Raw genomic sequence first — 13,622 nt, 5'->3', positions numbered from 1 at the left:
ATCTAGTTGAGATCGGACTGATCAGATAGCACCGTGCATAATCGAGGTATTCCAAATCAGCAATGCTACCGCATTCACCATCCCGATCATCGAGGTTACTCGGTCCTAGACTACCTAGGTAGAGAGTGAGCATCAAATTTGGCACACGGCAGTGCGAGTTGTGGGGACCCCATGAATCTTAGGCGGTCCACCTTCGGGGGTTTCCTCTTCCGCCCCCTTGAGTTGCTGTGGAATGATATGCCGAATCCACGCAAATGATCGAAATCCTTGGACGACAAGTCCGGAAAATGAACGCTCGGGTCGCATGTACTGATGGAGACACGAAAATCGCGGACATACCTAGGGAGTCACTACGCCAATAAACTAGGACTGAGTCGCTTTTTAAACAAAGCCGCCTGACCACTCAACCCATTACCTTCAACTTCAAGTCGACAAACGACTACAACTTGGGTAAGCGGATCAACTTAATCCCATTTCACGGGATGAACCAAACCCCAGATATTCATTAAGATATGACAACCAACGGTATCAACGGCGATTACGCCAAGTTACACAACAACAGAGCCAAATCGATTGTCGACGCGGCATATGCAGGCAAATATGCGATCGCTGCTGTGTGCTGCTATAATCTTGAGGCAGTACTGGCGACAGTACGAGCAGCTGAGGCCAAGCGATCACCAGCATTGATTCAACTGTTCCCCTGGTCGATAGAGTTCGCAGACGGTCTGCTGCTACACGCGGCGGCCGAGGCGGCAGACAAGGCGTCGGTGCCTATTGGAGTTCATATGGATCACGCACAGTCGCCGGACGTGATCCGACGCTCAGCCGACTTAGGTGGATACGATGGCATCATGGTCGACATGAGCCACTATGACAAAGAAGAGAACATGCGACTGAGCAGGGAATTAGTCGCGTACTGCAATGCTCGCGGCATCATCACTGAGTGTGAGCCCGGTCGCATCAACGGCGCCGAGGACGGCATTCAGGACACCGAGGGGATGGAGGAGATCTTGACCACGCCTGAACAGGCCGAGGAGTTCGTCGCCCTAGGTATCGACTGGCTGGCTCCAGCATTTGGCAACGTCCATGGTCCCTATGGCCCCCAGGGTCCTCAGCTCGATTTTCCTCGTCTGAAGCGCATTCATGACCAGGTCGGCGACCGTGTCAGGCTAGTCCTACACGGCGCTCATGAAGACTACTTCAAAGAGGAGCTGCTTAAGAAGTGCATCTCTTACGGCATTTGCAAGGTCAACGTCAACGGTCCTGTCGCAGCTGCGTGGACGAAGGTTCAAGGTGAATTGACTGGCAAAGTTCCCCTGACCACGGTCATTGAGAAACAAGTCGACGCGATGCAGGCGGTGGTAGAGTATCATATGGATTGGTTGATGTCGACGGGCAAGGCGTAGGCGGCATATAAGCGACCTAAATTCAGTTACAAGACAGTGGCTTCTAGATCTGCGATTTGATCCAAGCTATCATTATTTTGGTTTTGATGGTGAATCAGCATTGGGCTATCATTTTTGCGAAGACATGGAAGCCTCCTCTCTCAAAGTCTCCAGGTAATCCTGACATGATTGTAGAAATGACGTATCCTGCTTCATGCCCAGCGAGAGACCTAGACTATTATCGAAGTCGTCGGCCCAAGAATACAGGAGCGACTGCATCTCCGGTACGGGCTCTTCCTTGACCAAATCCAGTTTGTCCTTCCCACCAACCTGTTCCAGAGCGTCCAACATGTCTTGTACAGTGACCGCAAAGCCAGGGACATTAACAGCTCTTCGGTGAGGAGCTAGTGCGTCGCGGGGCAACTTCGTCGCTACAATGACATTGTACACGAGTGTCTTGGGCGAACACATCCAGTGACGCCACGCTCGATCTTTGAGCGGCACTCGGCACTCCAGGCCATTCAGGGGTTCGCGGATGATGCCTGATAGGAAAGCCGACACCGCTGGACTGGGTTTCCCAGGGCGGATCGAGATGGTGGGGAACCGCAATGAGAAGCCGTTGATCATGCCGCGGCGCGTGAAGTCGTTGATCAAAGTCTCGCAGATGAGTTTCTGGCATCCATACGACATCTCGGGCGTAGTGTTGGTGGCCTCAGACACGCCCTCTTTGGGCACCGGCGTCCCGTACACCGCTTCGCTCGATGCATAGATGACTCTCACGCCCGGGCATTTCTTGGCGAGATTCAGCAGCAGCGCGCGCGTCGCGTCGACATTCACGCGGTACCCCAGTTCTAAGTCGGTCTCAGCTGCAGAGGACATGACTCCGTGTAGGAGGATGGCTGTGTCGAGATCATTGGGAATGACACTGCTGGACGATTCGATCAGATCTGTTTTGCTCGTCGTCGCGTTCTGTGGATACTTGACACCACGCGGAATAGATGGTTCGATCACGTCGACGAGAGTGAGCTCGACGGACTTGTCGTCTAGCAGCGCCTTGGAGACTATCTGGCCGATGAAGCCTGCTGCTCCTGTAACAAGTATGCGTGGCATCCTATTTCTGTTCTTTCCATGGAAGTAGGTAGATGAGCAAAAACACAGGGGTGATACAGACTGAGGTCGACTCTTGCAGTGCCAAACTCCAGCACCGACTTGACCTAGTCCCACAGCCTTGCGTATTTCCTGTCCATGCAATAAGCCGAGTACTCTCCCGGCTTTCAGTCTCCGTGCTACATCATGTGTCACAGAATGTGGAGCCGAAGAAGAGCAGAGGCGTCAAGAGAAGGAAGTTCGCAACGATGATGAGCCGGTGCTGGTGAGCTGGGTTCAGGAGGCCGGCACGTTCTTCTTCTGTTGCCAAGAAAGACTGTTTGAGATCGCCCCTTAGGGCTTTCCAGGGACTACTAAGGACATTCACCATCGGCGCAAAGCTCACCCGGGACATGAACTGGCCGCCTGAAGCCCCTCATATGGCGCCCTGTCGGTTATTCGATCCAGCCAGACAGTATTCGTCCGACGACAGATGCTTGTAAGCTTTTTGGGCTTATTTATGGACTATCATTAGTTCATAGAAGCGGAGAATGCGAATCAGTTAAAGGTCAGTGAGATTGACCGAATCTTTGGCTAATTTCGCTGCACATATCCTCTAATCAAACATCATGGCTACTGTTACTCAAACCGTCACTGAGGCTCCTGCCTCTGTCAGGGTCTTCAGTCCCTTCAAGTCAGTCAAGATTCCATGCCTTGATATTATGGTACTGACAAACGACTCTCAGGTTGACGACTGAAAAGAAGGGTGACTGGCTCGACGAACTTGCAACTCAGGGCTATACGGTGGTCAAAGGAGCTGTCCCTTCTGAGCGCGCCGCCTACTATCAGAAAAAAGCCATCGAATGGCTTCAAACATTCGATCCTAATTTGGACGTACAGGATCCTTCGACCTGGAAGCAAGAGGATCTGCCTCTCCAGACGGTGAGAAATACATATGAACACTACTCGGTCGTTCATGAGAAGTTCATGTGGGAGGCTCGTCAGGAACCTGGCGTGGTCGAAGCCTTTCAGAAGATCTGGGGGACGGATGAGCTGCTCGTATCTTTCGACTCTCTCAATGTTACTCTTCCCAACTTGAAGAAAGCCCGTGCTCCATGGCCACACGTCGACCAGGCTCCCCGCAAACGAGGCTTACACTGCATTCAAGGCATCATCAATCTCAGCCATGCCGGACCTGAGGATGGTTCGCTCGTGGTTATCTCGGGCTCCTCAAAACTCACCGAAGAGTTCTTCGACAAGCACACCGATCCTTCCAGTTGGGAATGGAAAGACAACCGTTACTTCGACGAGAAAGATATGGAGTGGTTCTTTGCCCGTGGTTGCAAAGTCACGAAGGTTCTGGCTGAGCCGGGCGACCTCATCCTGTGGGATTCGCGGACAATCCATTGGGGAGGCGAGCCTACAGAGAAGAGTAACACCGTCCGTACCGTCATCTATGCTGCCTACGCTCCAGCTAGGCTGGCATCACAGGAAGCCATCACCGAAAAACAGAAAATATTCAATGCCTGGGGTGCCACAACACATTGGCCGCACGACAACATCAAGCTGCGAGACCTGCAAGCGTCGTATCCTGACGGCACGCTCGACTCGCGACATCGTTCAGAACCCCTCGAGAAGCCCGAGCTCACCGAAAAACTGCTCAAGTTGGCGGGTGTCAAATCATATTAATGCCTAGATAGCACAAATATTCTTGTAAAGCTTGTGGCTCCAATTCTCGCATTGTGAGGGATACGTATCTTGGGTTGGAAAGTTTGCCTCGTCAGCCCACTAGCCTGTAGGTCTAATTAAGCCCCCTCGGCATCTAATTAAGAAGCCAGATATGCCTACAGCATCAGCTGCTTCTTCCCCATTGCCCACCCCTAAAACTCTCCTTTCTAGACCCCCCGGGCATACTCCGCACGGACAATAAGCGAATGATGAGATCCTCGGCCGTTCTTTTAGACAAATTCGGCTATTTTCCTGCTAGAGCTTTCATTGTATCGTTCATCATATTGATCAATTGTCATGTCTACTGAGCACCTAGATGTGGCTGATGATGGGCTTGGGATGCCGCCGAGCAAACGTCCCCGGCTCCTGTCAAAAGCGTATGTGTCCGAATCAATAAGTCCACCTGAATCAAATTACTAACGTGATCGCCTGCACAGCTGCGAGACATGCAAGCAGAAGAAGACGAGATGTGATAGCGCTCGGCCATACTGTGGCACCTGTCGCCGCATGGGTATGGTAGTATTTACGTGACTTCAATGCATCCAAACTGACCTCTCTTCATTAGGGAGCCAGTGTGAGTATCGTGAGAAAGGCCAACCAGGCCTGCGACCTGGATATGGAAAGGCAATTGAGCAGCGACTGAGCCTCGTTGAAACTACTATGGACAAGATGAACCAATCGATACAGGACATTCTTACTCACATCCGTCCAGAGTTCACCCTCACCGGCACCGCTAATACAGCTGTTTCGAACGTGGATCCTAATAGCGCTGCCAATCCCTCAACAACATGGACAGCGGGCGATTCCAGTTCTCAGACATGGCAACAAGCTCAGCAGTTGTCGGACATAGCTTCTTTTGCGACGCTTAGCCCTATGATAGATCGAATGCCTGCTTCAATGCCTCAACTGCAGGACATGGCACCTGGACTGCCACCTGCTAGTGTAATGCAGGAGCTTGTGGAATTGTTCTTCGAACTCGTCCATCCATGGATGCCCATCTTCTGCAGGCTCAATTTCACGACCAACATGTTTGCGCCTGAGCGCCAGGTCCTGCTCCATGCAATAGTGGCAGTGACATTCCGTTTCTGGAAGAAACCCATTCCGACACCTAAGGAGAGAGAAGATCTCGTCAAAATCTCGCGTGAGCAGTTATTGCTCAAGACCATTGACGCATGTTCCTTGATCTCAACTCAGGCTCTGGCGCTCATGGCTTTGGATTCCCTTGGCCAAGGTCCGGGTCCAAGAACGTGGAATGCCATGTCGATGCTTGTCGCAGCTTCTCGACATCTAGGGCTTGCGAAGAGTCCTTCGCCGACAACCCCCGAGACAACCACTCCTCTTGTGAGGAACGAGGACGACGATGACGGGGCAGGTGTTTCTAATATCGCTGTGGAGGAAAAGCGGCGGCTCTTCTGGATCATCTACAGTCTCGATCGTTTCTCCAGCGCGTCGCACGGGCAGCCCGGTGGCATCGACGCAAAGAACATCCGTCTCCCCTATCCTGCGAGTGACGAAGACTGGGGCCAATATACAACGCCCGAATGGTTTCAAGCAGTACCGCAGGCCAAACTTACTCACGCCCAGTGCTCTTCCAGCTTGTGGCACCATAATATCGATGTGCTGGCAATGATGGACAGATCAAACCAACTTCTCATCAAGCCGCTGGATCTGACGCTTCCGGCTCACTGCCAGGAGTGGCAAAGTATTTTCCGGCGCCTTGACATCACAATGTCTACCTGGTTCGAGAATCTCCCCATTGAAGCTCGAGAACCACCGGCCACGTTCGATCCCATGTGGATTATGCTCCATGCTACTTTTCAACTGTACGAGGTCCATTATTCTCGTCGTGATGTTTTCGTTTTGGTTCGACCACTGACATAATATTGCACAGGATCAACATCAGAATGTATACGGTAGCTGCTTTTCCGTCAACCACTTCAAATTACCTACGTCCGTCGTCCTCCGCCCGCGTTCGCTGTCGGCAATCCGTCAAAGCAGTCGCGACACTCGCGAGCTCCTTAGGGCCTGTTGAGCTGGACCAACTCAACCCAATGTTTGCCTTTGTCGTGTGGGTCGCTTCAAGAAGCCTCATAATTCTCTGGACTATGGGTTACGAAACGAACTACGAGTCGATACCACCAGATTTGGAGCCTCTTCTCAGCGTGCTGAGACACATGGCTACTCGATGGCCCTGCGCGCAACGATACGCCGACATCATTCAGCTTATTCTAGATACCAAAAACAATCCCGATGGGCCCACAGGCATCGATATTTTCAACGACACAAGACGAACTTCGTATGGTCTCCAGAACCTTCTTGGTACCTTGATCGCCCCTCGAACCCAAGAAGTGTTCCTCAATTCCTTTGACTTTCTCGATATGGCGCTTCCTGACTTTAACGATTTTGGTACGTCGAGGATGAGGATTTTCGGGCCGGAAAGTGATGGCGATTGGCTCTAAAATCAATATTTGTTCCGAATGCAGAAGCAATGTACTTTTCAGCACTCGCCTCATGAGCCTCGGTAACCTGGCTAAAGCCTCGCCAGTAAATGCACCTGCTCGGGCACTGTGCTCTTCAATCTACCGGTCTCCAGCGCCGATCGAACGTTAGCTATCGTCCACTCTTCCATCCTCGTCTTGGTCTGGGGCAACACGGTTAGCGAGGTTGTTACTTCTACATATCTCCAGGTATCATGTACCTCAACCGTTGATGTGCCCATGTGAGGGAGCAGACAAACATGACGGTTCGAAATCAAACCTGGGTGGATTTTCGGTTCCTGCTGGTAAACATCGAGACCGACAGAACGAACTTGTCCAGAGTTCAACGCGTCAACCAGCGCTTCTTCATCCATGACCCCTCCCCTGGCGGTGTTAATGATGATGATGCCCTTTTTCATCTTTGCAAACTCTCTGGTGGAGATGATATTGCGTGTCCTCGGCTACGGAGATCAAATCAAAAGGAGTTCCTCAACTGAATGGAGCACTTACGTCGAGAGGAAGGTTCAAGCTCAGCACATCACTCCTTGCAAGTAGATCATCAAACTCCACATACTCAGCACCTTCAGCCTGATCGTCACTCAGCTTGTTTCGGTTGTGATAAATCACCGTCATGCCAAACACCTCAGCCTTCTTCTTCAAATTCAAACCGATCCCGCCGAGGCCCAAAATACCCAAGACCTTTGTCTGCGGATCGTGTCCCAGTGGCGGAGGTGGAACAGCGCCTAGCCAAGTCCCTTCTCGAATGGCCATGATACCATTATTGAAACCCCGGAGGGTGGCAAGGATCAGAAACATGGCGCAGTCTGCTGTTGCTTCGTCGACTACCTTGGGGCAATTCGACACGAAGATCCCACGCGCAGTGCAGGCCGGAATATCGAGGCTGTCATAGCCAGCACCCATGTGAGCGATATACTTGACGCTTTGGGGCAGGGCGTCAAGTAATTCTCGGTCCCATTTGCCTGTTTGAGCCATGCTCGTGGGTGCCCGATCACAGATGGCCACAACACCATCGTGCCTGCCGCTCCTCAACTCCTCGAGGAAATCGGCTCGGTTTTTAGCTTGCGTAGATGTCAGATGGGCGATATTAGAAAGCGCATCCCATGCTTCGTAGGCGCTATCAGGAGATCACATGAACACGTCAGAACTAACATGTCGGATAACGACTCGAAATCTACCAGGCTAGAAGCTAGCACCGACTTCCCGAATTCTAGCATTCAATAATAGGGCAACTCACTGGTCAAGCTTGCCCAGCAACAGGGCCTTGGGCTTCTCCATGGTCGAGAGGGTCAATTGCCGAATGATGGTCGATCCCACAGACACTCCAAAGCTCTTGCTTCAACCTGTTTAGATTTGTGGCTGCTTGGCTCAGAAATGAGTTCAATAACGGATTATGGCGGATTCCTTTATCCCCATTCAAGCGGTGCTCCCCCCTACAAGGTCTACATGCCCCGGGTCAAGCACAACGGGGGCCCGGGAGTGCTTGGGTGGGGTTCTGCCGCCGGAACATCAATGCACCGGTCTTGAACCTGTTTATTAGGTACGTTGCTATAGGTGGTAGAGGTTTCGTATAGGTGCGGCGCCACGTCACTATAATTGTTTAGCTGTAGTACTGGAGACTCCTTTATATCCCTATCCTTTAGGCCGTCGTGATCATAATATTAGCCCTTACTCGTGAGCAAGGGGTTAATATCGTCGGTGTCCTAGATACTTGACCAAGGAAAATAGCGTTGAGATCGTCAGAAGTCTCGGGAGCTTCGGTTCCTCGAGGAGAATTGGAGCGCGCCCGTAGGTAGAGTGAGCACAGGGCGGCATCACCCTAGGCCCGACGCGGGCTACGCTCAATGTGAATTTACCACCTTTTGGCGGGCAAGAAGAACTCATGACGCGCTCCAAATCGATTTACAAGACACTGGCAGCCAACGGGAACCCCCCTTTTCCATCGCCTGCGACAGTCAACAGATAAAAACCAGTCCTTCCCTGTGGCTCAATGAATGGACCATCTCAATCTTGACTCTAGAATCGCATTCCCGGATCCCATCCCGGTAAAACTGGCGACGTCGTAAATCCAACTGACCATATTGCACGCTACGCTGAACAGATACGCGAACTCACGTGCAGAGCAAAAAGCTCCCCCAACACGAAAAGCGCCGGGGACGCGGGAAAAAACGTCTTGATAATCGCAGAAAACGATGTCATCGTACTCGGCCCTTTTTCTCTAATCTTGTTCCACAACCACGGGAGTCTTGTCACCACAATCTCCTCACCGCTGTAGAGCGGCTTGCAGGTAGCCAGTCCAGGGCGCATGTCGGCGGAGATCGAGCGTCTCAAGGACGAGGTAAGTCCAGACACCCTGTCCTTGTGCTCAAAAGAGCCATTCCTCATTGATCAACCTGCTTATCTTCTTTCTTCTGCACTAGGGCACGAGACAGCAAGTCGTTGTAGCCGGGGGCATCGCAGGCCTCGTGTCCAGATTTGTTATCGCCCCGTTAGACGTGGTCAAAATTCGACTGCAGCTTCAGCCCCATTCGCTCTCCGACCCTCTCTCTTGCGATGGCATCAAAGGCCCAATTTACAAGGGCGTCTTTTCCACTCTGCGCGCAATCGTGAGAGATGAGGGTGTCCGCGCGCTGTGGAAGGGGAACATCCCTGCCGAGCTCATGTACATCACTTATGGCGGCGTCCAATTCACGGCCTATCGCTCCATCACCCAAGCTCAGGCCATGCTTCCGACGCGCGCACCGCCATCGATTGAGTCTTTCATCAGCGGCGCTGGAGCAGGCGCCGCCGCAACTTCAATCACCTATCCTTTGGATCTTCTGCGGACACGATTTGCCGCACAGGGCCCGGAGAAGATCTATACAGGACTCGCCAATTCCGTCCAAGATATAATCCGACACGAGGGACCCAGCGGCTTCTTCCGAGGCCTGAGCGCTGCGTTGGGCCAGATCATCCCCTATATGGGCCTCTTCTTCATGAGCTATGAATTCCTCCATCAATACATTGGGGCCAAGACATTACCATTCGGTTCCGGCGATGCCACTGCTGGCGTATTTGCCAGTGTCTTTGCAAAGACTGCCGTTTTCCCTCTGGATCTAGTCAGAAAGAGACTGCAGGTGCAAGGCCCGCACAGGAACAGGTACATCCATACAAATATTCCCGAGTATACGGGCGTTATCCGTGCACTAGCGATCATCTGGATGAAGGAAGGCTATCGAGGCTGGTATCGAGGACTGACTGTCAGCTTGATCAAGGCTAGTTATTTTCCCTTCCCTTATAGGACCTTCCTCTCACGTTGCTGACTTTGATATTGCAGGCCGCGCCAGCATCCGCTGTCACAATGTGGACGTATGAGCGCGTGATGCATTCGCTCATTCACTCGGGAAGAAACGATGAGATGTGGGAAACTTATACCGGCTACGATGATGATTACGATGACTAAAATCTTTACAGGACCTGATGGCGTTTTTCATTCTACTATTGAAGCATTGATGTTGGGAAGCTTGGGATTGCTCCGGGTGTGCTTGATTGCACAAAAGTGACGTTTCTGCATCTTCTTCTGGACCCGATCAGGAGAGTCCGCAACCATAAAGAGAGAGCCAGCGAAAGAAGCAGATAAAGTAGCGAGGGCGTATTTGAGGGAAAAGGTCGAAGCCTCATAAGCGCGGCGACTCGCGCCCCGTCAGCTCCCAACCTTCTTAGCCTTTCAGCAGGCGAGGCCGAAGCCCGGGATTTTCAAACCCGAGTGGCTGCCACAAACAAAGTCAACAGTGAGTCTGAGAAGCGCAGACCTGCGGCAATGTAACCATGGTACGGGCGTCGGCTGACTCCCCATAGATGCATATCCCATCGTTATCACCGTCGCTTTCTGACATTGCGGTTCCTTCGATATACCCGTCGATCGCGTTGCTTGTTCTCCCTTGAGTCCTGCCTGCAATCGGATTGAATAAGTTGATATCAAGCTGCATTTCCGCCCTTTGTGGGTTCGAGAGGGCGCATGAGCAATGCCTGAGGATGAAGGCCTATCGCGGGTATCATCGGGTTTCTGGGACGGTCAAGTATGGACACCGCTTGCTTGAGTCACTACTACGGGGTCAACGAGTTTGCATGTTTCCTCTTCACATGGTATCTATTTTCGCTGTACAACAGGTCGGCTTAGAAGAGCTTCAAGAAACATGGTATGTTTTTAATCATGGGATCACCCATCGGCCAAAGAGCATCGATTGCCCTATCGCCCTGTCTATATATTTTGTCATCTCCCAATATTGAATGTAGCACCGGCATACTTCCACAGCGCCCTGAGAAAGGCTTGATACTCAACCCTAGTACTGCCGCTGCCAGAAACATCACCACCAGAGTCACCGACGCAGAAGATTTCACTCAGCCGGATCTGCCAAGGTGGATAGCCGTCCAACTTTACGACCGGACCAAAGACGATGATGAGATCCGGTTCTCCTGCCTCGACCTCTTTCCCCGCGGGTCTGCTGCTGTCGCCATTCGTCGTGAGTCTCGACGAGTCCGGGATCGCGGTCGTCGCGCTGATTTCGGCGTTGATGAGATTGGAAGTGATGTCTTTGGGACGAAGCTTTTGGGCTTGGGCCATCTCGGCCAGGGTCCTGGTCAAGTCGACCAGCGTGTCTCGCCCGTCCGTGGCGGACAAGAGGAGAAGGTCCAGGTGGAGCGGTCGCGCATCGGTGGCTGATTGTGCTGGTGGTATCTGCGGTGACGGTGTCCGCGACCAAGGGCTCATGGAGGGATGGTTGGGAGCAAACACTCGCAGAGCCGACGCCGCGGGGGGAGCGCCAAAGTAAGAACGGAGCTTTTGTTTCACCAACTCCTGCAAGGTCGCCATGTATGTCTTCAATATCCCTGACTTTTCGTACACGCTCAGCAGCGGGATGCCCGCAGCTGCGGACCACGCGCAGAGCTCTGCGACCTCGTCCATCAATGCCTCTAGTCCGCCATCCTCCTCGGACTTGAATTTCAATATCACACTGAGGTGCTCGGGTATGCGGTCGAGGTTCTTGACATCCCTCTGGATGTACTCTGGGGTGCGGTGGTGATGGTGCCTGATGCCGAGAAGCCGATAGACTGTAGCGTGGTAGATCTGGCGCAGGCGAATGTATATGCCGAAGACGAGTTGGATGAGGAAGAAGACGAGGAAATGCAGCTTCGACTTGAGGAACGGCCGCACTCGTCGCCTGTGGCCTTTGGATTTTTGGCGTTGGGAGGGGGTATTGGAATTGGGCGGTCGTGAATCATTCTGCGAAGACTCTGAGGGAGGTGTAGGGAGATATCGTTGCAGGAGCTTCTCGCGTTCTGTGGCAGAGAGGTATCGACCGCCTGAAGCTACATCCCTACGGTAGGTTCTGGTGTCGGCCTCGCTGAACAGCGGCATGGTGACTTGGCTCGGAGATGGAGGTTCGAAATGGTCGGAGTTTTAACGCGAACAAGTCATTTGCCTCGCCTGCACTGCGGTGAGCACCACACTTCACTGGGACATGGGGCAAGTAGCTTCCACAGGCTGGACTAGAACATCAGGCTGTTTTGCGTCCTTTGGATTGTCAGTTGGAAGTTTTGCATGGTGGTTTGCCTACAACCATTACGCAGGCTGTGGAGGCTCAACAAACAAGGATTCTTGCCAGGGCCAATCGGCAATCGGACTCTCAGATGCAAGATGACGACCCTGCCTTGTTCCAAAGTGTCCTCCTTGCCTGCTCCCTTAACAACACGTTTACTGAATTGCATGTGCCTCTTCCTTTCCTGCCCTCCTTGTCTAACAAAGCCTCTTCCCTCTCTTTATGCCTAAATATGTCTGATGTGACAAGTAACGTGGCCAGAGCCATCCCATGCACGTCTAGCTGCCAACCTCATTAATATTGTCGGGCACCGTAGGTTGGTCTATATCGAGATAGCAGCCTTGCCGCCATGTCCATCGCAAGTGATTTAGTCGATTGTATCACCAATCGGCTCTGACAAAACAGAGCTAAACATGCTAAGTCGTCCACCTGCCCAGGCGCTCCTTGGATCTGCTCAGCTGCTCCCGGTGAGCCTGCAGCAACACAGTTGCGGGAAACCGAAAAAGCGAAATGGATTTGAACAAGAGCTGGCACTGTGTCCTTTTCGCCTTCCTAAGATCCAGGCTCATCCATCTTGTTTTCTCGATTGGACAACGACATATCGAATTTGCGTGTAAGGGGGGATGAAGCCCGGGTTTCAACGAACGACTTCGACCATGGATGCCCTCCAGTCGGCCTGGCGCACTAGGCGACGACATTCGATGTTCTCCGTGAAAGGAGCAGCCAGGAAATCCAAAGCGCACTGCACGCGGTGCGTGTTCTCATTGAAAAGGTAGCCCTCGGGATCGTTGTCAATGTCACTCGTTTCGATCCATTGACAAAACTCGAGGGGAGCTGCCCAGCCAACATCCCTGCCTGCGTTTGGCCGTCTGAGAACCCACTCAACTTTAGGAAGAAAAGGAAAACCAGAAAACCTAATGTCCGAATGACCTCCTTTCTTGCTTGAATCGAGTCACGAAAGCTTCTGTTACTCAGGCTGGGTTTTATCGCCAAGGTGCAACCAAGAAAGTGATGAAGAAGGAGGACGTCGATTCGAAATTCACAAAAAGGCTCTGAGGCAGCAGGCCGCCTTCACTTCACATGCCTCTATCGCAATCTCACATGGACAGTTGTTACAGCAACTCAACGCGAGGAAAGGGTGAACTCTGATCTGTGTCGCTTTGGTTCTGTGCACCATGATGTGTGCATTTGACATACCCAGCGGTAGTTTTCTCGTCACCCTCCCCTGTGTTTCTCATTCTTACCTAGTAGTGAGAACATAACCCTCCTATCTGGCCATGATTGCTCTCTACGTGAAACACCCAACCCCTTTTCCTCAGTTTGATATGGCGTCCTCAAGGACACTGTCG

At 52.3% G+C, this 13,622-nt stretch overlaps 7 protein-coding genes across 7 annotated transcripts; 4 read left to right on the top strand and 3 right to left on the bottom strand.

The window, feature by feature from the left end:
• Positions 1–512: 512 nt before the first annotated feature.
• On the top strand, positions 513–1,406 carry Z520_05382 (uncharacterized protein; the record flags this gene model as incomplete). Its single annotated transcript, XM_016775885.1, has 1 exon — positions 513–1,406. One exon carries the CDS (start codon positions 513–515, stop codon positions 1,404–1,406), a length of 894 nt encoding a protein of 297 aa, XP_016633044.1.
• Positions 1,407–1,514: 108 nt separating this feature from the next.
• Z520_05381 (uncharacterized protein) lies at positions 1,515–2,495 on the bottom strand (the record flags this gene model as incomplete). The annotated part of the gene is made up of 1 exon (XM_016775884.1): positions 1,515–2,495. The coding sequence occupies one exon, from the start codon at positions 2,493–2,495 to the stop codon at positions 1,515–1,517; it is 981 nt and encodes a 326-aa protein (XP_016633043.1).
• A 605-nt stretch (positions 2,496–3,100) lies between these two features.
• Positions 3,101–4,160, top strand: Z520_05380 (uncharacterized protein; the record flags this gene model as incomplete). Its single annotated transcript, XM_016775883.1, has 2 exons — positions 3,101–3,165; positions 3,218–4,160. 2 exons carry the CDS (start codon positions 3,101–3,103, stop codon positions 4,158–4,160), a joined length of 1,008 nt encoding a protein of 335 aa, XP_016633042.1.
• A 336-nt stretch (positions 4,161–4,496) lies between these two features.
• On the top strand, positions 4,497–6,658 carry Z520_05379 (uncharacterized protein; the record flags this gene model as incomplete). The annotated part of the gene is made up of 4 exons (XM_016775882.1): positions 4,497–4,576; positions 4,637–4,710; positions 4,765–6,022; positions 6,091–6,658. The coding sequence occupies 4 exons, from the start codon at positions 4,497–4,499 to the stop codon at positions 6,656–6,658; spliced, it is 1,980 nt and encodes a 659-aa protein (XP_016633041.1).
• A 71-nt stretch (positions 6,659–6,729) lies between these two features.
• On the bottom strand, positions 6,730–7,972 carry Z520_05378 (uncharacterized protein; the record flags this gene model as incomplete). The annotated part of the gene is made up of 4 exons (XM_016775881.1): positions 6,730–6,840; positions 6,898–7,137; positions 7,187–7,811; positions 7,932–7,972. 4 exons carry the CDS (start codon positions 7,970–7,972, stop codon positions 6,730–6,732), a joined length of 1,017 nt encoding a protein of 338 aa, XP_016633040.1.
• A 1,027-nt stretch (positions 7,973–8,999) lies between these two features.
• On the top strand, positions 9,000–10,136 carry Z520_05377 (mitochondrial thiamine pyrophosphate carrier 1; the record flags this gene model as incomplete). Its single annotated transcript, XM_016775880.1, has 3 exons — positions 9,000–9,032; positions 9,115–9,933; positions 10,011–10,136. 3 exons carry the CDS (start codon positions 9,000–9,002, stop codon positions 10,134–10,136), a joined length of 978 nt encoding a protein of 325 aa, XP_016633039.1.
• Positions 10,137–10,946: 810 nt separating this feature from the next.
• On the bottom strand, positions 10,947–12,092 carry Z520_05376 (uncharacterized protein; the record flags this gene model as incomplete). Its single annotated transcript, XM_016775879.1, has 1 exon — positions 10,947–12,092. The coding sequence occupies one exon, from the start codon at positions 12,090–12,092 to the stop codon at positions 10,947–10,949; it is 1,146 nt and encodes a 381-aa protein (XP_016633038.1).
• Positions 12,093–13,622: the final 1,530 nt, after the last annotated feature.

This window comes from Fonsecaea multimorphosa (genome assembly GCF_000836435.1).
Source record: "Fonsecaea multimorphosa CBS 102226 unplaced genomic scaffold supercont1.9, whole genome shotgun sequence".
Taxonomy (NCBI): Eukaryota; Fungi; Ascomycota; class Eurotiomycetes; order Chaetothyriales; family Herpotrichiellaceae; genus Fonsecaea; species Fonsecaea multimorphosa.
Note: the sequence above shows the minus strand (reverse complement) of the source record. Positions and strands in the feature narration are given on the sequence as shown.